The 24,788-nt window shown below is 45.9% G+C and overlaps 1 protein-coding gene across 6 annotated transcripts in view; it reads right to left on the bottom strand.

Annotated features, from left to right (window-relative positions):
• map4k5 (mitogen-activated protein kinase kinase kinase kinase 5) overlaps window positions 1-24,788 on the bottom strand; it is a 100,895-nt gene that overhangs the window by 55,544 nt on the left and 20,563 nt on the right. For 4 of the 6 annotated variants that reach the window (XM_042330287.1, XM_042330288.1, XM_042330289.1 and 1 more), the window contains exons 6-17: window positions 23,110-23,165; window positions 22,727-22,774; window positions 20,068-20,110; window positions 19,887-19,959; window positions 19,094-19,225; window positions 18,428-18,490; window positions 18,001-18,082; window positions 17,505-17,621; window positions 12,293-12,371; window positions 3,795-3,853; window positions 2,139-2,206; window positions 487-525 (exon numbers count right to left, since the gene is read on the bottom strand). In XM_042330287.1, the coding sequence (XP_042186221.1) occupies window positions 487-525; window positions 2,139-2,206; window positions 3,795-3,853; window positions 12,293-12,371; window positions 17,505-17,621; window positions 18,001-18,082; window positions 18,428-18,490; window positions 19,094-19,225; window positions 19,887-19,959; window positions 20,068-20,110; window positions 22,727-22,774; window positions 23,110-23,165 (859 nt within the window). The remainder of the gene's footprint in view (window positions 1-486; window positions 526-2,138; window positions 2,207-3,794; window positions 3,854-12,292; window positions 12,372-17,504; window positions 17,622-18,000; window positions 18,083-18,427; window positions 18,491-19,093; window positions 19,226-19,886; window positions 19,960-20,067; window positions 20,111-22,726; window positions 22,775-23,109; window positions 23,166-24,788) is intronic. The other 2 variants (XM_042330292.1, XM_042330290.1) reach the window with 1 other exon arrangement.

Here is a 24,788-nt window from a genome sequence, read left to right as displayed (position 1 = left end):
ACTAGTTTACATCCCGTTGAGTAGACAGACAAGACAATGTTTCAGAACTCGCGGGCAGTGCAGCATATTTATATTGGTGAAAAAGTTACCAAAAACATTGTTGAATTGAAACGATTGGGTTTACAGGTCCACAACAGCCTGGTGGGTTTTACAGCTACGTTAGAGCACGGCGGGGCATCAGGATGGGTATGAACGGAGCAGGGTGGCACGGAGCAGGGTGGCACACAGCCGGGCCGCAGCACATCGGCTGCCTTTCACCCCATCGGCCAGACTGCCATCACAACAGTGAGTGGAGTGGAGTGGGTCAATGGCATCCTACCACAGGACACTCAAGTTGCCTCCCCCATTAGCACCCTTTTCCCTATATAGTGCACTACGTTTGACCGGGGCCTATTGGGTTCATATTGACTCTGATCAAAAGTAGGGCACTAAATAGGGAATAGAGTGCCATTGAGGAAAACATACACAGGGTGTTGTTAGTGTTACCGTTGGAACAACTCGTCCTCAACGCTTTTCAGAAGGCTCCTTCGGATGGACAGGAGAAGAAGAGAGCAACGGAGAGGAAGGACAGGAGAAGAAGAGAGCAACGGAGAGGAAGGACAGGAGAAGAAGAGAGCAACGGAGAGGAAGGACAGGAGAAGAAGAGAGCAACGGAGAGGAAGGACAGGAGAAGAAGAGAGCAACGGAGAGGAAGGACAGGAGAAGAAGAGAGCAACGGAGAGGAAGGACAGGAGAAGAAGAGAGCAACGGAGAGGAAGGACAGGAGAAGAAGAGAGCAACGGAGAGGAAGGACAGGAGAAGAAGAGAGCAACGGAGAGGAAGGACAGGAGAAGAAGAAACAAAAAGAAAACAAAAAGGACAGTCAAAGCACGGACAAACAAGAACCTTGCTCTTTCACAACTTGGTACAAACACGCCAGACTACAGGGAGACAGGTAGGCGTGTAGGGTCAAAGGTCATGCTTTGAGAAGAGAACAGGGTAGCTAGCTCCACACAAACTAAGGTGAAATGGAAACAGGTCAGTCCAGGGGTGTCACAATTCATTCCCATTAAGTTATCTAGTGTATATTTAGTCATTTATTTTCTATTTTGGATCCAATTAAGATCTAGACAACAAGGTGAGGGGACTGATCAGTGACCTGTGCCTGTAGTCATAAAGCATCTCAGTGTAGGAGTGCTGAGCTAGGATCAGGTCCCTCGCTGTCCATATAACCTCATTATGATCTAGGATCAGGTCCCTCGCTGTCCATATAACCTCATTATGATCTAGGATCAGGTCCCACGCTGTCCATATAACCTAATTCATTATGATCTAAAGGGGAAAACTGGTCCTAGATGAGCACTCTTACTGTAAGAAGCTTTATGGGTACAGTCCCTTATCAAATCAAATACAAGGGAGAAGTAAAAACATGCAGCCCCCCCTTGACCTCTTGACCCCCCGTGGAATGATCCCTGTAGTGTGGGCTAGTCTCACAGCCAGGTGAAGCAGGGAGGTTTCACAAAATTATTCACACGACAAAACTCAGTAAAAGTTCAAAACCTACTTAACACCTATAAAAAGACAAAACGGAAAAATAGAACGCTTGAGCAGAGTAGATGATTTACAGATGTATTGATTACTAAAGGTATTGATTACTAAAGGTATTGATTACTAAAAAGGTATTGATTACTAAAAAGGTATTGATTACTAAAAGGTATTGATTACTAAAAGGTATTGATTACTAAAAAGGTATTGATTACTAAAAGGTATTGATTACTAAAAAGGTATTGATTACTAAAAGGTATTGATTACTAATGCCAGGGCTCTCGTGCTGTCCTGTGTACCCATGGTCTAATGGAGAGGAGCCATCCCACTCTCTTAAAAATTGTTGTTGGGTGCGTAGAACCAGCCAAAAATGTCCACATTAAAAAATATATACATATTACCTCTTGTTTTGGTTTATCTAGCTTTATTTGACATATTTTTAAGTGTGGAGGGAGACGTTCCATTTTGTCTTAACCATGGTGGTATTCAGCAGTCGCATGGCAGACTCACATTGGACCAGACGAGACAGGAGACAGCCCCAGCCAGCTAAAAACAGAAGCCTGGAGCCATTAACGGAGGCGTTCCCATGACGATGGTTACCACGGGGTTCTTACCTGGTCGTGATGCCTCCCTCTGCGAATGGGCTCCAGGGGGAGGGGAAGTCACTCTGTTTAGTCACATCCTGGAAAAACCACGGCAATAACAAACGAGACAGTTAGTTCCTTAACACCAGGGGCTGCGTAGAAAATGGCACCCTATAGAGTAGTGAACAACCTTTGACAAAGGCTCTTGTGTATAAAAAAATAAAAAAACAACAGGTGTAGACCTTACTGAAATGCTTGCTTAAAAGCCCTTAACCAACAATGCAGTTATAAGATAAGTACAACATTTAAAACAATAACAGTAAGATATAATTAAAGAGCAGCAGTAAAATAACAGTAGCGAGGGAATATACAGGGTATTACGGTACAGAGTCAATGTGGAGGCTGGCTATATACAGGGGGTACCGGTACAGAGTCAATGTGGAGGCTATATGCAGGGGGTACCGGTACAGAGTCAATGTGGAGGCTATATGCAGGTGGTACCGGTACAGAGTCAATGTGGAGGCTATATACAGGGGGTACCGGTACAGAGTCAATGTGGAGGCTATATACAGGGTATTACGGTACAGAGTCAATGTGGAGGCTATATACAGGTGGTACCGGTACAGAGTCAATGTGGAGGCTATATGCAGGTGGTACCGGTACAGAGTCAATGTGGAGGCTATATACAGGGGTACCGGTACAGAGTCAATGTAGGAGGCTATATGCAGGGGTACCGGTACAGAGTCAATGTGGAGGCTATATGCAGGGTATTAATGGTACAGAGTCAATGTGGAGGCTATATACAGGGTATTACGGTACAGAGTCAATGTGGAGGCTATATACAGGGGTTACGGTACAGAGTCAATGTGGAGACTATATACAGGGGGTACCGGTACAGAGTCAATGTGGAGGCTATATACAGGGTATTACGGTACAGAGTCAATGTGGAGACTATATACAGGGGGTACCGGTACAGAGTCAATGTGGATGCTATATACAGGGTATTACGGTACAGAGTCAATGTGGAGGCTATATACAGGGTATTACGGGAGTCAATGTGGAGGCTATATACAGGGGTACCGGTACAGAGTCAATGTGGAGGCTATATACAGGGTATACGGTACAGAGTCAATGTGGAGACTATATACAGGGGTACCGGTACAGAGTCAATGTGGAGGCTATATACAGGGTATTACGGTGCAGAGTCAATGTGGAGGCTATATACAGGGTATTACGGTGCAGAGTCAATGTGGAGGCTATATACAGGGGGTACCGGTACAGAGTCAATGTGGATGCTATATACAGGGTATTACGGTACAGAGTCAATGTGGAGGCTATATACAGGGTATTACGGTACAGAGTCAATGTGGAGGCTATATACAGGGTATTACGGTACAGAGTCAATGTGGAGGCTATATACAGGGTATTACGGTACAGAGTCAATGCAGGCAGAGTCTGAAATGGCACCCCATACGCTAGTCAAAAGTACTTCCACTATAGAGGGAATAGGGGGCCATTTTGGATGCACTCACATTCCTTTTATTTGAAGGAATTTACAAATCACTTCCTGATCAACGTTTGAGAGAAATACGGCTGATTAAACAGTACGGGAAAGAAATGTAAAAAAAAAAAAAAAAAACCACAAATAACCAATGAAATTGCTTTTGTAATATTAAATATATTCACCATTTCAGTGTGAGCCTCCGTTTCCTTCCTCAGTGGAGGTTCAAACTTCACTTTATCAACTGTGGAGGAGAGAAGAAAGCTTTGAAGTGGCATTGAGACATTCCACACTCCAGTCAGTAGGGGGAGCCAGATCCCAACACTCCAACCATCACAACAAACCATACCAGTATCCTTAATGCATCAACACTGAGTAAATCCTTTAAGACACCGACTGATCTTAGACCAGTTTCGCATTTCTCCAATGGTTGAGGTTAGGTTGTGGTGAGGGGAAACTCATCCTAGATCTGTACATAGGGCTAACTTCAAACCAGAGCCATCAACACAAAGGGCAGGCCAGGCTCTCTCCGTTAATTAGGATCTCACATTCAGGCACTATGTGAGTCCCAAAATGGCACCCGATAGAGAGCATCACTTCTAACCAAGGTTCTCTGGTGGAATAAAGATCCATTTCTGACATGCCTTGCCCGAATGCTTCCTTCCCGCCCTCCCACTGTGGCCCCTCCTGATGAGTTCAGATTTTTGTGGCCCCTACCCCCACTCTATGGTATCAGAGCATCAGGCATATCACCTGTAGCCCAACTGATGCAGCATAGTGGCTATACATAAAGTGGTCATATCTAGTCAGTTGTACAACTGAATGCATTCAACTGAAATGTGTCTTCCGCTTTTAACCCAACACCTCTGAATCAGAGAGGTGCGGAGGAGGGCTGGCTTTAAATCAACATCCACGTCATCGGTGCCAAAGGAAACAGTAGGTTTAACTGCCTTGCTCAGGGGCAGAACGACAGATGTTTTACCTTGTCAGCTAAATAAATAGGCTGAAGCATTGTCCATCTGCATTAACCCCATTGGACACAACATCCTGATTGTTATTATAAATAACCATTTGAATTTAAGGCGCCCTGTTTTCCCATGAAGGCGCCCTGTTTTCCCTCCTGTTTTCCCATGAAGGCGCCCTGTTTTCCCTCCTGTTTTCCCATGAAGGCGCCCTGTTTTCCCATTAAGGCGCCCTGTTTTCCTTCCTGTTTTCCCATTAAGGCTCCCTGTTTTCCCATGAAGGCGCCCTGTTTTCCCTCCTGTTTTCCCATGAAGGCGCCCTGTTTTCCCATGAAGGCGCCCTGTTTTCCCATTAAGGCGCCCTGTTTTCCCATTAAGGCGCCCTGTTTTCCCATTAAGGCGCCCTGTTTTCCCATTAAGGCGCCCTGTTTTCCCATTAAGGCGCCCTGTTTTCCCATTAAGGCGCCCTGTTTTCCCTCCTGTTTTCCCATTAAGGCGCCCTGTTTTCCCATTTAGGCTCCCTGTTTTCCCATGAAGGCGCCCTGTTTTCCCTCCTGTTTTCCCATGAAGGCGCCCTGTTTTCCCATGAAGGCGCCCTGTTTTCCCATTAAGGCGCCCTGTTTTCCCATTAAGGCGCCCTGTTTTCCCATTAAGGCGCCCTGTTTTCCCTCCTGTTTTCCCATTAAGGCGACCTGTTTTCCCATTAAGGCGCCCTGTTTTCCCATGAAGGCGCCCTGTTTTCCCATGAAGGCGCCCTGTTTTCCCTCCTGTTTTCCCATTAAGGCGCCCTGTTTTCCCATTAAGGCGCCCTGTTTTCCCATGAAGGCGCCCTGTTTTCCCATGAAGGCGCCCTGTTTTCCCATGAAGGCGCCCTGTTTTCCCTCCTGTTTTCCCATTAAGGCGCCCTGTTTTCCCTCCTGTTTTCCCATTAAGGCGCCCTGTTTTCCCATGAAGGCGCCCTTTTTCCCATGAAGGCGCCCTGTTTTCCCATGAAGGCGCCCTGTTTTCCCTCGCCCTGTTTTCCCATGAAGGCGCCCTGTTTTCCCTCCTGTTTTCCCATGAAGGCGCCCTGTTTTCCCATGAAGGCGCCCTGTTTTCCCTCCTGTTTTCCCATTAAGGCGCCCTGTTTTCCCTCCTGTTTTCCCATGAAGGCGCCCTGTTTTCCCATGAAGGCGCCCTGTTTTCCCATGAAGGCGCCCTGTTTTCCCATGAAGGCGCCCTGTTTTCCCATGAAGGCGCCCTGTTTTCCCTCCTGTTTTCCCATGAAGGCGCCCTGTTTTCCCATGAAGGCGCCCTGTTTTCCCATGAAGGCGCCCTGTTTTCCCATGAAGGCGCCCTGTTTTCCCATGAAGGCGCCCTGTTTTCCCATTAAGGCGCCCTGTTTTCCCATTAAGGCGCCCTGTTTTCCCATTAAGCCGCCCTGTTTTTCCTCCTGTTGTCCCATTAAGGCGCCCTGTTTTCCCTCCTGTTGTCCCATTAAGGCGCCCTGTTTTCCCTCCTGTTGTCCCATTAAGGCGCCCTGTTTTCCCTCCTGTTGTCCCATTAAGGCGCCCTGTTTTCCCTCCTGTTTTCCCATTAAGGCGCCCTGTTTTCCCTCCTATTTTCCCATGAAGGCGCCCTGTTTTCCCTCCTATTTTCCCATTAAGGCGCCCTGTTTTCCCTCCTGTTTTCCCATTAAGGCGCCCTGTTTTCCCATTAAGGCGCCCTGTTTTCCCATGAAGGCGCCCTGTTTTCCCATGAAGGCGCCCTGTTTTCCCATGAAGGCGCCCTGTTTTCCCATGAAGGCGCCCTGTTTTCCCATGAAGCGCCCTGTTTTCCCATGAAGGCGCCCTGTTTTCCCATTAAGGCGCCCTGTTTTCCCAAACTCTGTTTTCCCAAAGATGCATTTGTAAAACAATTAGACAGTTTTTCAGTTGTCCCATTAATGTTTTCCCTCCTGTTTTCCCATTAAGGCGTGCCATTTTCCCATTAAGGCGCCCTGTTTTCCCTCCTATTTTCCCATGCCCCTGTTTTCTTTTTTCCCAAAGGCCCCAACCCTCTGTTTTCCCATTAAGGCGCCCTGTTTTCCCTCCTGTTTTCCCATTAAGGCGCCTGTTTTCCCTCCTGTTTTCCCATTAAGGCGCCCTGTTTTCCCATTAAGGCGCCCTGTTTTCCCATTAAGGCGCCCTGTTTTCCCATTATTCCCATGAAGGCGCCCTGTTTTCATTGACGCCCTGTTTTCTTGTTTTCCCAGAATATGCCCTTTTTCCCTTGTTTTCCCATAGCGCCTTTTTCCCTCCCGAATGAGAGCCCTGAATATTAAGTATTTTTCCCATAGAAGCAGTGGTTTCCCATTAAGGTGCCCTGTTTTCCCATTAAGGCGCCCTGTTTTCCCATTAAGGCGCCCTGTTTTCCCATTAAGGCGCCCTGTGGCCTGGGCTCCGTTGCCCCTTAAAAATAGCTCTGTTGCACCTAAACCAAGCTTGAAACTCTGGTTGTAAAGATGCATTTGTAAAACAATTAGACAGATTACAGTAGAGAAATACTGTAAACGTGCCAGCAGGGGAATGTTGGGATGCCAGTCTTTTTTAACAAAAGGCCACAACTCTGCTTTCAAAAGTTTTTTAATTTTTTTTTACCGCGATTGCATTTATTATTGTTGTGCATTGACTGCTTGTCAGAATATGTTTCCTCCCCTTTGGCTCTAGCAACTTGAATGAGAGGAATATGTATTTTGCATAGAAGCAGTGGTGGAGAAAGTACCCAGTTGTCATACTTGAGTAAAAGTAAAGATCCCTTAATAGTAAATGACTCAATAGTCATACTTGAGTAAAAGTAAAGATCCCTTAATAGTAAATGACTCAATAGTCATACTTGAGTAAAAGTAAAGATCCCTTAATAGTAAATGACTCAATAGTCATACTTGAGTAAAAGTAAAGATCCCTTAATAGTAAATGACTCAATAGTCATACTTGAGTAAAGTAAAGATCCCTTAATAGTAAATGACTCAATAGTCATACTTGAGTAAAAGTAAAGATCCCTTAATAGAGTGACTCAATAGTCATACTTGAGTAAAAGTAAAGATCCCTTAATAGAAATGACTCAATAGTCATACTTGAGTAAAAGTAAAGATCCCTTAATAGTAAATGACTCAATAGTCATACTTGAGTAAAAGTAAAGATCCCTTAATAGAGTGACTCAATAGTCATACTTGAGTAAAAGTAAAGATCCCTTAATAGTAAATGACTCAATAGTCATACTTGAGTAAAAGTAAAGATCCCTTAATAGTAAATGACTCAATAGTCATACTTGAGTAAAAGTAAAGATCCCTTAATAGTAAATGACTCAATAGTCATACTTGAGTAAAAGTAAAGATCCCTTAATAGTAAATGACTCAATAGTCATACTTGAGTAAAAGTAAAGATCCCTTAATAGTAAATGACTCAATAGTCATACTTGAGTAAAAGTCTAAAAGTATTTGGTTTTAATAAATATACTTAAGTATCAAAATAAAAAAGTATAACTTATTTCAAATGACTTATATTAAGCAAACCAGACCACCGTTTGTTATTTAAAATGTGGGGATAGCCAGGGACACACTCCAACACGAAGACATCATCTTTAAAAAAATGAAGCGTGTGTGTTTAGTTCGTCTGCCAGGTCAAAAGGCAGTAGGGATGATGACCAGGGAGGTTCTCTTGATAAGTGTGTGAATTGGACCATTTTCCTGTCCTGCTGAGCATTTAAAATGTAACGAGTACTTTTGGGTGTCAGGGAAAATGTATGGAGTAAAAAGTACAGTATTTTCTTTTGGAATGTAGTGAAGTAAAAGTTGTCGAAAATATAAATACTATGTAGTATTGTAGTGGAGAAGGGGTTATAGACTACTGAATATAGATTATTCATGGTCAGGGGAGAAGGGGTTATAGACTACTGAATATAGAGGATTCATGGTTAGGGGAGAAGGGGTTATAGACTACTGAATATAGAGGATTCATGGTCAGGGGAGAAGGGGTTATAGACTACTGAATATAGAGGATTCATGGTTAGAGGAGAAGGGGTTATAGACTACTGAATATAGAGGATTCATGGTTAGAGGAGAAGGTTATGGACTACTGAATATAGATTATTCATGGTTAGAGGAGAAGGAGTTATAGACTACTGAATATAGATTATTCATGGTTAGGGGAGAAGGAGTTATAGACTACTGAATATAGATTATTTCTGGTTAGGGGAGAAGGTTATAGACTACTGAATATAGATTATTCATGGTTAGGGGAGAAGGTTGTAGACTACTGAATATAGATTATTCATGGTTAGGGGAGAAGGTTATAGACTACTGAATATAGAGGATTCGTGGTCAGGGGAGAAGGGGTTATAGACTACTGAATATAGAGGATTCATGGTCAGGGGAGAAGGGGTTATAGACTACTGAATATAGATTATTCATGGTCAGGGGAGAAGGGGTTATGGACTACTGAATATAGAGGATTCATGGTTAGGGGAGAAGGGGTTATAGACTACTGAATATAGATTATTCATGGTTAGGGGAGAAGGTTGTAGACTACTGAATATAGATTATTCATGGTTAGAGGAGAAGGAGTTATAGACTACTGAATATAGAGGATTCATGGTTAGAGGAGAAGGGGTTATAGACTACTGAATATAGAGGATTCATGGTTAGGGGAGAAGGAGTTATAGACTACTGAATATAGAGGATTCATGGTTAGAGGAGAAGGAGTTATAGACTACTGAATATAGATTATTAATAGTTAGAGAAGAAGGTTATAGACTACTGAATATAGATTATTCATGGTTAGGGGAGAAGGTTATAGACTACTGAATATAGATTATTCATGGTTAGAGGAGAAGGTTATAGACTACTGAATATAGATTATTCATGGTTAGAGGAGAAGGAGTTATAGACTACTGAATATAGATTATTAATAGTTAGAGAAGAAGGTTATAGACTACTGAATATAGATTATTCATGGTTAGAGGAGAAGGTTATAGACTACTGAATATAGATTATTCATGGTTAGAGGAGAAGGAGTTATAGACTACTGAATATAGATTATTTCTGGTTAGGGGAGAAGGTTATAGACTACTGAATATAGATTATTTCTGGTTAGGGGAGAAGGTTGTAGACCATTGAATATAGGATTCCCGTTGCAGTTAGAGCAGCTATTGTGCTGTTTCCTCTCTCTCTCATGTTGTTGAAAACCAAAGCTAAAGTGTTGTGAAGATCAGGACAGTGAAGCTTCATGATAATCATAAATGTGCATTTATGTCCAATAAACTAATGACTTGCATGGACACGTAGTTATGATCTTCAAAAAAAAAAAAAAATTTTTGGGGGTGTCAAATGTGAAACAATACCGGACCAAATGAAAAAATAAATACAATGTAACAAATAATCAAACTCTGATTTCAAGCTATTGCTCAAAACTGTGTGAGAAATTCCATTTATACAAACATGGGAGTGTCCTAACAATCATGCATATCAGTTCAGTACCCACAGCGTAACAGAGAAAATAAAAATGGGGAGATATATTTATTTGGGAGATATATTTATTTGGGAGATATATTTATTTGGGAGATATATTTAGAAGAACAGACATGCTTCTGTGTTGGACTGTCATCAACACCCCAACATATTTGTGAAACAGAAATCTGTTGCAGTGTGCCAGGTGTAAAGTAACCAATTTTTCCCAAATGAGAACCGTCCCACCCATCTGGCACTCTAGGCAGGCTTCAAGCAAATGTTCAACACTATTTGAAAGATTTTGAATAGTATTTGAACCCAGCGTGTCCACTGCTCTCCCACGGGTCCTGGCTCTGAGCCAGCCCTGCAGGATTAACACTATGGTCCGCCCCTGCAGGAGAGACAGACCAGCCAATGGGAGAGTGATTCAGAGCTCTGACTAATTCAACTGGTCGACTAGGGACAAGTGGGTGGGTGTTCCTGTCTAGATACTGTGGGATGTTGACAGATAATCACTGATGGAGGAGGAGAAAGGAGAGGATGACACTGGAGGATCGAGGAGGACGGAGAAGAGGACCAGAGGAGGACCAGAGGAGAATGAGGACCAGAGGAGGACCAGAGGAGGAGGAGAAGAGAGGACCAGAGGAGAATGAGGACCAGGAGAAGAGGACCAGAGGAGAATGAGGACCAGGAGAAGAGGACCAGAGGAGAATGAGGAAGAGGAGGACCAGAGGAGACCAGAGGACCAGAGGAGAATGAGGACCAGGAGAAGAGGACCAGAGGAGAATGAGGACCAGGAGAAGAGGACCAGAGGAGAATGAGGACCAGGAGAAGAGGACCAGAGGAGAATGAGGACCAGGGAGGACCAGAGGAGAATGAGGACCAGGAGAAGAGGACCAGAGGAGAATGAGGACCAGGAGAAGAGGACCAGAGGAGAATGAGGACCAGAGGAGGACCAGAGGAGGAGGAGAGGAGGACCAGAGGAGGAGAATGAGGACCATGAGAAGAGGACTAGGAGAAGAGGACCAGAGGAGAATGAGGACCAGGAGAAGAGGACCAGAGGAGAATGAGGACCAGGAGAAGAGGACCAGAGGAGAATGAGGACCAGGAGAAGAGGACCAGAGGAGAATGAGGACCAGGAGAAGAGGACCAGAGGAGAATGAGGACCAGGAGAAGAGGACCAGAGGAGAATGAGGACCAGGAGAAGAGGACCAGAGGAGAATGAGGACCAGGAGAAGAGGACCAGAGGAGAATGAGGACCAGAGGAGGACCAGAGGAGGACCAGAGGAGGACCAGAGGAGAATGAGGACCAGGAGAAGAGGACCAGAGGAGAATGAGGACCAGAGGAGGACCAGAGGAGAATGAGGACCAGAGGAGGACCAGAGGAGAATGAGGACCAGGGGAGGACCAGAGGAGAATGAGGACCAGGAGAAGAGGACCAGAGGAGAATGAGGACCAGAGGAGGACCAGAGGAGGAGGAGAAGAGGGACCAGAGGAGAAATGAGGACCAGGAGAAGAGGACCAGAGGAGAATGAGGACCAGAGGAGAATGAGGACCAGGAGAAGAGGACCAGAGGAGAATGAGGACCAGGAGAAGAGGACCAGAGGAGAATGAGGACCAGGAGAAGAGGACCAGAGGAGAATGAGGACCAGGAGAAGAGGACCAGAGGAGAATGAGGACCAGGAGAAGAGGACCAGAGGAGAATGAGGACCAGGAGAAGAGGACCAGAGGAGAATGAGGACCAGAGGAGAATGAGGACCAGGAGAAGAGGACCAGAGGAGAATGAGGACCAGAGGAGAATGAGGACCAGGAGAAGAGGACCAGAGGAGAATGAGGACCAGGAGAAGAGGACCAGAGGAGAATGAGGACCAGGAGAAGAGGACCAGAGGAGAATGAGGACCAGGAGAAGAGGACCAGAGGAGAATGAGGACCAGGAGAAGAGGACCAGAGGAGAATGAGGACCAGAGAGGACCAGAGGAGAACCAGAGGAGAATGAGGACCAGAGGAGGACCAGAGGAGAATGAGGACCAGAGGAGGACCAGAGGAGGAGGACCAGAGGAGGAGGAGGACCAGAGGAGGAGGAGGATGAGGACCAGGAGAAGAGGACCAGAGGAGGAGGAGGACCAGAGGAGGAGGAGGACCAGAGGAGGAGGAGGATGAGGACCAGGAGAAGAGGACCAGAGGAGGAGGAGGACCAGAGGAGGAGGAGGACCAGAGGAGGAGGAGATGAGAGGAGAGAGTGGCTGGTGTTACTTACAGCTGATCTCTGAGTGAGTTCTCTCTGGTCTGGGGTGTTTGTTGATGGAACGGATGGTGTGTCTCACGACTGAAAGAGACTGAGGAGGGAGGGGAAGAAATAGGGGGGAGAAAAATAAGGGAAGAGAGAGAACAAGAAAAGAAAGAGGGGGAGAAAGAGTAGACAGACTTCAAAATTAGATATGTTTCAAAGTGAAGGAATAAACTACTCAGACCCCTTGACTTTCTCCACATTTTGTTACATTACAGCCTTAGTATAAAATGGAGGAGTGTTATGTTTTTCCTAATCAATCGACAAGCAATACCCCATAATGTCAAAGCAAAAAGTTTGTTACAGTGCCTTGCCAAAGTATTCGGCCCCCGTGAACTTTGCGACCTTTTGCCACATTTCAGGCTTCAAACATAAAGATATAAAACTGTATTTTTTGTGAAGAATCAACAACAAGTGGGACACAATCATGAAGTGGAATGACATTTATTGGATATTTCAAACTTTTTGGTCACAAATCAAAAACTGAAAAATTGGTTGTGCAAAATTATTCAGCCCCTTTACCTCAGTGCAGCAAACTCTCTCAGAAGTTCAGTGAGGATCTCTGAATGATCCAATGTTGACCTAAATGACTAATGATGATAAATAAAATCCACCTGTGTGTAATCAAGTCTCCGTATAAATGCACCTGCACTGTGATAGTCTCAGAGGTCCGTTAAAGCGCAGAGAGCATCATGAAGAACAAGGAACACACCAGGCAGGTCCGAGATACTGTTGTGAAGAAGTTTAAAGCCGGATTTGGATACAAAAAGATTTCCCAAGCTTTAAACATCCCAAGGAGCACTGTGCAAGCGATAATATTGAAATGGAAAGAGTATCAGACCACTGCAAATCTACCAAGACCTGGCCGTCCCTCTAAACTTTCAGCTCATACAAGGAGAAGACTGATCAGAGATGCAGCCAAGAGGCCCATGATCACTCTGGATGAACTGCAGAGATCTACAGCTGAGGTGGGAGACTCTGCCCATAGGACAACCATCAGTCGTATATTGCAGAAATCTGGCCTTTATGGAAGAGTGGCAAGAAGAAAGCCATTTCTTAAAGATATCCATAAAAAGTGTTGTTTAAAGTTTGCCACAAGCCACCTGGGAGACACACCAAACATGTGGAAGAAGGTGCTCTGGTCAGATGAAACCAAAATTGAACTTTTTGGCAACAATGCAAAATGTTATGTTTGGCGTAAAAGCAACACAGCTCATCACCCTGAACACACCATCCCCACTGTCAAACATGGTGGAGGCAGCATCATGGTTTGGGCCTGCTTTTCTTCAGCAGGGACAGGGAAGATGGTTAAAATTGATGGGAAGATGGGATGGAGCCAAATACAGGACCATTCTGGAAGAAAACCTGATGGAGTCTGCAAAAGACCTGAGACTGGGACAGAGATTTGTCTTCCAACAAGACAATGATCCAAAACATAAAGCAAAATCTACAATGGAATGGTTCAAAAATAAACATATCCAGGTGTTAGAATGGCCAAGTCAAAGTCCAGACCTGAATCCAATCGAGAATCTGTGGAAAGAACTGAAAACTGCTGTTCACAAATGCTCTCCATCCAACCTCACTGAGCTCGAGCTGTTTTGCAAGGAGGAATGGGAAAAAAAGTTTCAGTCTCTCGATGTGCAAAACTGATAGAGACATACCCCAAGCGACTTACAGCTGTAATCGCAGCAAAACAGGCGGCGCTACAAAGTATTAACTTAAGGGGGGCTGAATAATTTTGCACGCCCAATTTTTCAGTTTTTGATTTGTTAAAAAAGTTTGAAATATTCAATAAATGTCCTTCCACTTCATGATTGTGTCCCACTTGTTGTTGATTCTTCACAAAAAGACAGTTTTATATCTTTATGTTTGAAGCCTGAAATGTGGCAAAAGGTCGCAAAGTTCAAGGGGGCCAATACAGACAAGGCACTGTATAATTTCTAAAAACCTATCACATTCACATTTAAGTATTCAGACCCTTTACGCAGTACTTTGTTGAAGCACCTTTGGCAGCGATTACAGCCTCGAGTCTTCTTGGGTACGACGCTACAAGCTTGGCACACCTGTATTTGGGGAGTTTCTCCCCATTCTTCTCTACAGATCCTCTTGAGCTCTGTCAGGTTGGATGGGGAGCGTTGCTGCACTGTTATTATCAGTTTGGGTTCAAGTCCGGGCTCTGGCTGGGCCACTCAGAGACTTGTCCCGAAGCCACTCCTGCGTCGTCTTGGCTGTGTGCTTCGGGTCGTTGTCCTATTAGAAGGTGAACCTTAGCCCCAGTCTGAGGTCCTGAGTGCTCTGGAGCAAATTTTCATCAAGGTTCTCTCTGAACTTTTCTCTGTTCATCTTTTCCTCAGTCCTGACTAGTTTCCCAGTCCCTGCCACTGAAAAACATCCTCATAGCATGCTGCTGCCACCACCACCATGCTTCACCGTAGGGATGGTGCCAGGTTTCCTCCAGACGTGATACTTGGCATTCAGGCCACAGAGTTTAATCTTGGTTTCATCAGACCAGAGAGTCTTGTTTTTCATGGTCTGAGAGTCCTTTAGGTGTCTTTTGGCAAACTCCAAGCGGGCTGTTAAGAGCCTTTGACTGAGGAGTGGCTTCTATCTGGTCACTAACATAAAAGCCTGATTTTTGGAGTGCTGCAGAGATGGTTGCCCTTCTGGAAGGTTCTCTCATCTAGATAGAGGAAGTCGTGAGCTCTGTCAGAGTGACCATCTCCCTGACCAAGGCCCTTCAAACCTGATTGCTCAGTTTGACTGGGCAGCCAGCTTTAGGAAAAGTCTTGGTGGTTCCAAACTGCTTTCATTTCAGAATGGAGGCCACTGTGTTCTTGGGGACCTTCAATGCTGCAGAAATGTGTTGGTACCCTTCCCCAGATCTGTGCCTCGACACAATCCTGTCTCTGAGCTCTATGGACAAATCCTTCGACCTCAAGGCTTGGTATTTGCTCTGACATGCGCTGTCAACTGTGGGACCTTATATAGACAGGTGTGTGCTTTTCCAAATCATGTCCAATCAATAGAATTTACCAGAAGTCGACTCCAATCAAGTTGTAGAAACATCTCAAGGATGATCAATGGAAACAGGATGCACCTGAGCTCCATTTTGAGTCTCATAGCAAAGGGTCTGAATACTTATGTAAATAAGGTATTTCGGTTTTCAATTTTTTATAAATTTGAAAACAATTCTAAAAACCTTTTTTCGCTTTGTCATTATGTGGTATTGTGATATTGTACTGTGTTGTGTTTATAGAGTGCTGAGCATTTATTTATTTTTATTTTTTAGAAACAGGCTATAACTTAACAGCACAGCCAGAAGAGGACTGGTCACCCCTCATAGCCTGGTTCCTCTCTAGGTTTCTTCCTAGGTTCCTGCCTTTCTAGGGAGTTTTTCTTAGCCACCGTGCTTCTACATCTGCATTTTAGGCTGGGTTTCTGTACAGCACTTTGACATCAGCTGATGTAAGAAGGGCTTTATAAATACATTTGATTGATTGATTAACAAAATGTGGAAAACGTGAAAGGGTCTGAATACTTTCACTGTAAACACATAGCATGACACCACAAGAGTAAACGATGTCATAACGGTGAGAGAGACAAGAGAAAGTTATTGGAATGCCCTGTATATGGGGAATAGGGAACCATTTTAGCCACAGACAAACAGACAGACAGGACTGTGGTTAGTTTTAGTCCCAGACAGACAGGGCTGTGGTGAGTTTTAGACCCAGACAGACAGACAGGACTGTGGTTAGTTTTAGTCCCAGACAAACAGACAGGGCTGTGGTTAGTTTTAGTCCCAGACAGACAGACAGGACTGTGGTTAGTTTTAGTCCCAGACAGACAGACAGGGCTGTGGTTAGTTTTAGTCCCAGACAGACAGACAGACAGACAGGGCTGTGGTGAGTTTTAGTCCCAGACAGACAGACAGACAGGACTGTGGTTAGTTTTAGTCCCAGACAAACAGACAGGGCTGTGGTTAGTTTTAGTCCCAGACAAACACAGGGCTGTGGTTAGTTTTAGTCCCAGACAAACACAGGGCTGTGGTTAGTTTTAGTCCCAGACAGACAGACAGGGCTGTGGTTACTTTTAGTCCCAGACAGACAGACAGAGACAGGGCTGTGGTGAGTTTTAGTCCCAGACAGACAGACAGGGACTGTGGTTAGTTTTAGTCCCAGACAAACAGACAGGGCTGTGGTTAGTTTTAGTCCCAGACAAACACAGGGCTGTGGTTACTTTTAGTCCCAGACAGACAGACAGGGCTGTGGTTACTTTTAGTCCCAGACAGACAGACAGAGACAGGGCTGTGGTGAGTTTTAGTCCCAGACAGACAGACAGGGCTGTGGTTAGTTTTAGTCCCAGACAGACAGACAGGGCTGTGGTTAGTTTTAGTCCCAGACAGACAGACAGGGCTGTGGTTAGTTTTAGTCCCAGACAGACAGACAGGGCTGTGGTTAGTTTTAGTCCCAGACAGACAGACAGGGCTGTGGTTAGTTTTAGTCCCAGACAGACAGACAGGGCTGTGGTTAGTTTTAGTCCCAGACAGACAGACAGGGCTGTGGTTAGTTTTAGTCCCAGACAGACAGACAGGGCTGTGGTGAGTTTTAGTCCCAGACAGACAGAGCTATGGTTAGTTTTAGTCCCAGACAGACAGGGCTGTGGTTAGTTTTAGTCCCAGACAGACAGGGCTGTGGTTAGTTTTAGTCCCAGACAGACAGACAGGGCTGTGGTGAGTTTTAGTCCCAGACAGACAGACAGGGCTGTGGTTAGTTTTAGTCCCAGACAGACAGACAGGGCTGTGGTGAGTTTTAGTCCCAGACAGACAGACAGGGCTGTGGTGAGTTTTAGTCCCAGACAGACAGACAGGGCTGTGGTTAGTTTTAGTCCCAGACAGACAGACAGGGCTGTGGTTAGTTTTAGTCCCAGACAGACAGACAGGGCTGTGGTTAGTTTTAGTCCCAGACAGACAGACAGGGCTGTGGTTAGTTTTAGTCCCAGACAGACAGAAAGACAGGGCTGTGGTTAGTTTTAGTCCCAGACAGAAAGACAGGGCTGTGGTTAGTTTTAGTCCCAGACAGACAGAAAGACAGGGCTGTGGTTAGTTTTAGTCCCAGACAGAAAGACAGGGCTGTGGTTAGTTTTAGTCCCAGACAGACAGACAGGGCTGTGGTGAGTTATTTACCTCCAGGTCATCGTCGTCCACCTCAGAGAAATGTTGGTGGTTGTCTGGGTTGTTCATCTTGTCCAGCAGCTCCACAGCTACTCTCCTGGTCAGCCCTGTCTGATCTATAAACAAATGCTTCAGCACAGACAGATGGGAGTGACAGACAGGTGGAGGGGGGACAGACAGACGGAGGGGTACAGACAGACGGGGGAGACAGACAGACTTTGTTAGTGATCTTGTGACAATAACACAAGATGGCTGGCACACTAACGCTCTGAATAGCAGCTTTTAGAACAGACAACTATTAACTAGGATCAACCTCTGGACAGTCCAGAAGCTCGAGAAAGAAGAGATGAACAGTTTCCTTTTCATCTCAGAGGAAGAGTCTTGTCAACACTAATGATCCAGAACATTTGTAATTATTAACCTGATTAATTAGAGACGGTCTAAGCTTGTTTTCCCCTGACCCTATTCCTCAACCAAGAAGCCCTTTCGATGAGGATGTGTTACTTACCGATAGGAGCTTCTCTGCTGTCGGTCTCTTCTTTGGGTTCTTGGTCAGAGAGACTTTCACAAAGTTATGGAAGGCTGTGGACCTGGGGGGGAGAGATAGAGAGAGAACTGTTACTGACTGCAGCAGTATAACAGAATAAACAAACAGGGGGGGGGTGTTCAGGTCACAGGTATAACAGTATAAGTGTTCCCTCGCCCATACCCGGGTGCGAACCAGGGACCCTCTGCACACATCAACAACAGTCACCCCTCGAAGCATCGTTACCCTTCGCTCCACAAAAAACCACAGCCCTCGCAGAGCAAAGGGGAACCACTACTTTCAAGGTCTCAGAGCGAGTGACGTCACCGATTGAAACGCTATTTAGCGCTGCACCAACGCTAACTAAGCTAGCAGTCTCACCTCCGTTACACAGGCGTACTGTACTCACCACTTAATTTTATCTTTCAGCTTGGGAGGCTGAAAGCTGCTCTTTGACATGAGAAACAAGGCCCTGGAACACAACACATCAAATCATGTTATATAACATTCTCTTACCTCACCACCACCAGTGTTCTGAGGCGAGTTTCCCAAAAACCTTGCTAGCATTAAGCTCGTCTTAAGGGCCAATGGTAGACATTAGAGATCTTAGGGCTACAACATTTTTAGGAAACTCGACCCCTGTCGTTTTAATTGCATTAAGATCAGAGAACGGCTTAGTGATGAAAAGATCAGAGGAAACATTATCAGAATACAAAAGCAGGAATTGGATAAAATCTGGGACAGAAGCTGATTATTAGATGGGTGAGGAATTGGGGCAGATACAGCAGTTGATTGGTGGATGACATGTATATGGAAGTGGAGGGCAGGAGCGTGACTCATTGGCTGATGAGGAAGAAATGAATGTAACAGACAAAGAGACGCCTGAGCGGAGTTTCCTCCTCCTCTTTTCAGGGGGAAAATACTGTATCCCTGAAAACAGGCAACATCCGCTTTCTGCCAACACCTCTGAGGCTGATGAGGAAGTGGAGCAGAAACAGCACTGATGAGTGAGGAAGTGGAGGGCAGAGTTAGCCCCGATTGGCTGATAAATGAGGAAGTGGAAAAAGAACAGTACCTCATTGGGTGCAGGTCAAACATAGGGGGCTGCAGCTCGGCCAGTTCTATGGAGGTGATGCCCACGGCCCAGATGTCACACAGCTGGTTGTAACCTCCGTTCTTCTCTACTGCGGCTACCTCCGGGGCCATCCTGCACAGATAACACACATCTCAATCTGCTACCTCAGGGGCCATCCTGCACAGATAACACACATCTCAATCTGCTACCTCCGGGGCCATCCTGCACAGATAACACACATCTCAATCTGCTACCTCCGGGGCCATCCTGCACAGATAACACACATCTCAATCTGCTACCTCCGGGGCCATCCTGCACAGGTAACACACATCTCAATCTGCTACCTCCGGGGCCATCCTGCACAGATAACACACATCTCAATCTGCTACCTCCGGGGCCATCCTGCACAGATAACACACATCTCAATCTGCTATCTCCGGGGCCATCCTGCACAGATAACACACATCTCAATCTGCTACCTCCGGGGCCATCCTGCACAGGTAACACACATCTCAATCTGCTACCTCTGGGGCCATCCTGCACAGATAACACACATCTCAATCTGCTACCTCCGGGGCCATCCTGCACAGATAACACACATCTCAATCTGCTACCTCCGGGGCCATCCTGCACAGGTAACACACATCTCAATCTGCTGCCCCCTGTGGGGTAGTTAAATTATTACTGTCTCAGAGAAAGACTCACCAGTAAGGAGTCCCGACAGAGGACTGTCTCAGAGAAAGACTCACCAGTAAGGAGTCCCGACAGAGGACCGTCTCAGAGAAATACTCACCAGTAAGGAGTCCCGATGAAGGACTTCCTCTTGGCAATGGTGGCTGTTATTTTGGCTGCTACTCCAAAATCAGCTGGAACAACAAGTGACAAGAGCTATTCAGATTATATAAACACATACACACAGCTGAGGGTCATGAGATCGACCTTAACGGATCTTCAAGCATGGATGAATAGCTCACCTAGTTTCACATCCCCGTTGTCTGTTAAGAGGATATTAGCACCCTGAGGTAAAGAGACCAAAAACAACAAATTGTTAAAAGTCGCTCAGCAGCACAGCAAAGTTCCATCGCTCTACAAAACATAAATCACTGATCAAACAAGATAGTGATTTTGTTGAAAGAGGACATGTGTGGTGTTATTGCATCTTTGACTGGTTGTGATAAAGTGATTGTCATTGCGTAGCTAGCAGGTATTGTATTTTCACTGTGGGGCCACTGTGAGAGAGTTGGTATTGTGGTGACAGGGTTGGCTTTTATTGACAGCTGTGTCTGGATGCATTCTGCAGCGATAGAAAGAGGAGAGAGAGAGGATGAGGAGAGAGGGCAAGAGAGAGCAGAGGCACGAGAGAGCACAGAAAGAGAGAGAAGGGGGCGAGAGAGCACAGAGAGAAAGAGAGGAGGGCGAGAGAGCACAGAGAGGAGGAGAGGGCGAGAGAGCACAGAGAGAGAGAGAAGAGGGCGAGAGAAAGAGAAGAGAGGGCGAGAGAACGAGGAGAAGAGAGGGCGAGGAGAAGAGAGAGCACAGAGAGAGAGAGAAGAGGGCGAGAGAAAGAGAAGAGAGGGCGAGAGAACGAGGAGAAGAGAGGGCGAGGAGAAGAGAGGCGAGAGAACGAGGAGAAGAGAGGGCGAGGAGAAGAGAGAAGAGAGGGCGAGGAGAAGAGAGGGCGAGGAGAAGAGAGGGCGAGGAGAAGAGAGGGCGAGAAAAAGAGGAGAAGAGGGCGAGAGAAAGAGGAGAAGAGGGCGAGAGAAAGAGAGGAGAAGAGAGAAGAGAGAAAGAGGAGAAGAGAGGGCGAGAGAGCACAGAGAGAGGAGGAGAGGGCACAGAGCGAAAGAGAAGAGAGGGCGAGAGAACGAGGAGAAGAGAGAAAGGCGAGAGAACGAGGAGAAGAGAGGGCGAGAGAACGAGGAGAAGAGAGGGCGAGGAGAAGAGAGGGCGAGGAGAAGAGAGGGCGAGGAGAAGAGAGGGCGAGGAGAAGAGAGGGCGAGAGAAAGAGAGGAGAAGAGAGGGCGAGAGAAAGAGGAGAAGAGAGAAGAGAGAAAGAGGAGAAGAGAGAAGAGAGGGCGAGGAGAAGAGAGGGCGAGGAGAAGAGAGGGCGAGGAGAAGAGAGGGCGAGGAGAAGAGAGAGCGAGAGAAAGAGGAGAAGAGGGCGAGAGAAAGAGGAGAAGAGGGCGAGAGAAAGAGAGGAGAAGAGAGGGCGAGAGAAAGAGAGGAGAAGAGAGGGCGAGAGAAAGAGGAGAAGAGAGAAGAGAGAAAGAGGAGAAGAGAGAAGAGAGAAAGAGGAGAAGAGAGAAGAGAGGGCGAGAGAGCACAGAGAGAGGAGGAGAGGGCACAGAGCGAAAGAGAGAAGAGAGTGAGAGAGCAAAGAGAGAAAGAGGAGGAGAGGGTGAGAGCACAGAGAGAAAGAAAGAAGAGAGGGCAAGAGAGATAGAGCGAAAGGAGCAACAGAGAGCGCGAGAAAGATTGGTAGAGAGCAGAAATAAGTTTACTTGCTTTGGCAATTTAAACATTTGTTTCCCATGCCAATAAAGCCCTGTGAATTGTGTGTGTGTGTGTGTGTGTGTGTGTGTGTGTGTGTGTGTGTGTGTGTGTGTGTGTGTGAGAGAGAGAGCACAGAGAGGGCGCACAGACAGCAGAAACAGGAAACAACTTTCTCTGTGTACGATGGTAAAGCTGAGAGATCCTCTGTTAAACACCACCACAAGAGAACAGCTATGACACTTTGGGGCGAGAGTCATGAACTGGGACGTGCCCAGTAGGTCACAGAAACACAACTTGGAAAAGTGTGTTTCTTATTGGATAAGCCCAGGTAAAACGCCTCCGTGTTTCAGTCTCTACCGTTTGAAGTCTAATAGTTCTGAGTGATTTGTGCTATTTTGGAGGTTGGTTCGGTTTCTGTTTGATTTGTTTAAATTAAAAATAAATACAAATCTGTTTCCGATGACGGTTTTGATTGAGTTGAATGCTGTTAACACAGAATAAAACAATTAATACAATTAAGTCCCATGATGGTATTAACCAGAATTTATTCACATTAATAAAATATGACATTTGTTTTATTTGATGACTATTATTATTATTATTATTATTATTATTTCAGTCCAAGTCATCATCTAACCTGTATAGAGATGCTGCCTGTGCTGTCTGACAAAATCAGTCACACACCCCTACCAGTTAGCCAGCCACTCATTCTTCCTGTGGTTTTTACTCAGTCTGCAGACATTATATGTCACCATGCTTCTCAGGTAGCCTAGTGGTTAGAGCGTTGGGAGTTGTAACTGAAAGGTTGTAAGATAAAAAAAAATCCTCGAGCTGACAAGGTAAAAAAAAAAAATCTGTCGTTCTGCCCCTGAACAAAGGAAGGCAGTTAAACCCCACTGGTCCCTGGACGGCCGTCATCGTAAAATAAGACTATGTTCTTAACTGACTTGCCCTAATTATATAAAATGTTGTTTTTTTAAAATTCTTTGTGTCCTGACAACGTAAGTCACACCTTTGTCTACAAGCGAAGAAGAAGGTGTGAGAACAGCCAGACAAGGCCTCCTTCTTTCCCTTCGTTATGAACTAGTGGCGACGTTTCAGTGAGCCAGTCTAAAGAAGACAGATGGAATGGTGCCAAACCTTGATGTCACGGTGCATCTTCCCCTTGCTGTGAAGGTATCCCAAACCCTGTGAATGAAAACAGTCACATGAGACTAGGTTGGAATGACCAATGCTGGACACATCCAGAAGAGTAAAAAAAAGTGACAAGTTAGTGTGTAACTAGGGCTGATTTCCTGGATCGAGATTAAACCTAGGTCTATTTCTTATGTATCAGGCATCAAAGTGCTGATCTAGGATCAGGTCCTCCCTGTCCATATAACATCATTCATTGTGATGTAAAAAATGTTGTTTTTTTTAAAACTCTGATCCTTAAAATCAGCTGCTCTGAGAGGGCTGCAGGAGTAGGCTGAATCTATGTCCAGGAAACTGGCCCTAAGAGGGTTGAACTCAGTGTAAATTACCTGTATGGTCTCTCGGCAGACGTAGGCGATCTGTGGCTCTGACAGAGGCCCCGTCACTGGGAAATTAAAACATGATGCTTATTCTGCTGCCATTTCTATAGTTTATTATACACAGTATATACCACAAGTATGTGGACATCCCTTTAAATGATTTTTCCCCCCGGCTATTTCAGCCACACCCGTTGCAGACAGGTGTATAAAATGATCAAGCACACAGCCATGCAATCTCCATAGACAAACATTGACAGTAGAATGGCCTGACTGAAGAGCTCATTGACTTCCAATGTGGCACCGTTGAAAGTCACTGAGTCAGTTAGACACATTTCTGTCCTGCTAGAGCTGCCCCCCATTCAATATTAAGTGCTGTTATTGTGAAGTGGAAATGTCTAGGAGCAACAATGGCTCAGCCGTGAAGTGGTAGGCAACAAGCTAACAGAACGGGATCGCAGAGTGCTGAAACGTGTAGGGTGTAAAAAAAAAATATTTAAAAATTGGCGGTCCTCGGTTGCAACACTCACTACCGAGTTCCAAACTGCCTCTGGAAGCAACGTCGGCACAAGAACTGTTCTTCTTCAGGAGCTTCATGAAATGGGTTTCCATGGCCGAGCAGTCGCACACAAGCCTCAGATCACCATGCTCAATGCCGAGCGTCGGTTGGTGTGGTGTAAAGCTCGCCGCCATTTGGACTCTGGAGCAGTTCTCTGGAGTGATGCTTCAACACCTGGCAGTCCGACTGACAAATCTGGGTTTGGTGAATGCCAAGGACCTACCTGCACCATAGTGCCAACTGTAAAGTTTGGTGGAGGAGGAATAATTGTCTGGGGCTGTTTTTCATAGTTCGGGCTAGGCCCCTTAGTTCCAGTGAAGGGAAATCTTAACGCTTCAGCATACAATGACATTCGAGAAGATTCTGTGCACCCAACTTTGTGGCAACAGTTTGGGGAAGTCGCTTTCCTGTTTCAGAGTGACAATACCATCATACATAAAGCAAGGTGCATACAGAAATGGCTTGTCGAGATCAGTGTGGAAGAACTTGACTGGCCTGCGAGACAGCGAGAGAGAGAGAGAGACAGCGAGAGAGAGAGAGAGACAGCGAGAGAGAGAGAGAGACAGCGAGAGAGAGAGAGAGACAGCGAGAGAGAGAGAGACAGCGAGAGAGAGAGAGACAGCGAGAGAGAGAGAGACAGCGAGAGAGAGAGAGACAGCGAGAGAGAGACAGCGAGAGAGAGACAGCGAGAGAGAGACAGCGAGAGAGAGACAGCGAGAGAGAGACAGCGAGAGAGAGACAGCGAGAGAGAGACAGCGAGAGAGTGAGAGAGAGCGAGAGAGAGCGAGAGAGCGAGAGAGCGAGAGAGAGCGAGAGAGCGAGAGAGAGCGAGAGAGCGAGAGAGCGAGAGAGCGAGAGAGAGCGAGAGAGAGAGCGAGAGAGAGAGCGAGAGAGACAGCGAGAGACAGCGAGAGACAGCGAGAGACAGCGAGAGACAGCGAGAGACAGAGAGCGGTTAAGAGCGTTGGGCCAGAAATCAAAGACTTGCCGGTTCAAATCCCCGAGCCGACTAGGTGAAAAATCTGCAGATGTGCCCTCGAGCAATCCACTTAACCCTAATTTGCTACTGTAAGTGGCTCTGAATAAGAGCATCTGCTAAATGATTAAAACGTAAAAAAAAGAAACGAGAGCG

The sequence above is a fragment of the Oncorhynchus tshawytscha genome, linkage group LG11 (genome assembly GCF_018296145.1).
Source record: "Oncorhynchus tshawytscha isolate Ot180627B linkage group LG11, Otsh_v2.0, whole genome shotgun sequence".
In the NCBI taxonomy this organism is placed as follows: Eukaryota; Metazoa; Chordata; class Actinopteri; order Salmoniformes; family Salmonidae; genus Oncorhynchus; species Oncorhynchus tshawytscha.
The sequence above is the reverse complement of the archived record's forward strand: the minus strand, read 5'-3'. Positions and strand labels throughout refer to the sequence as shown.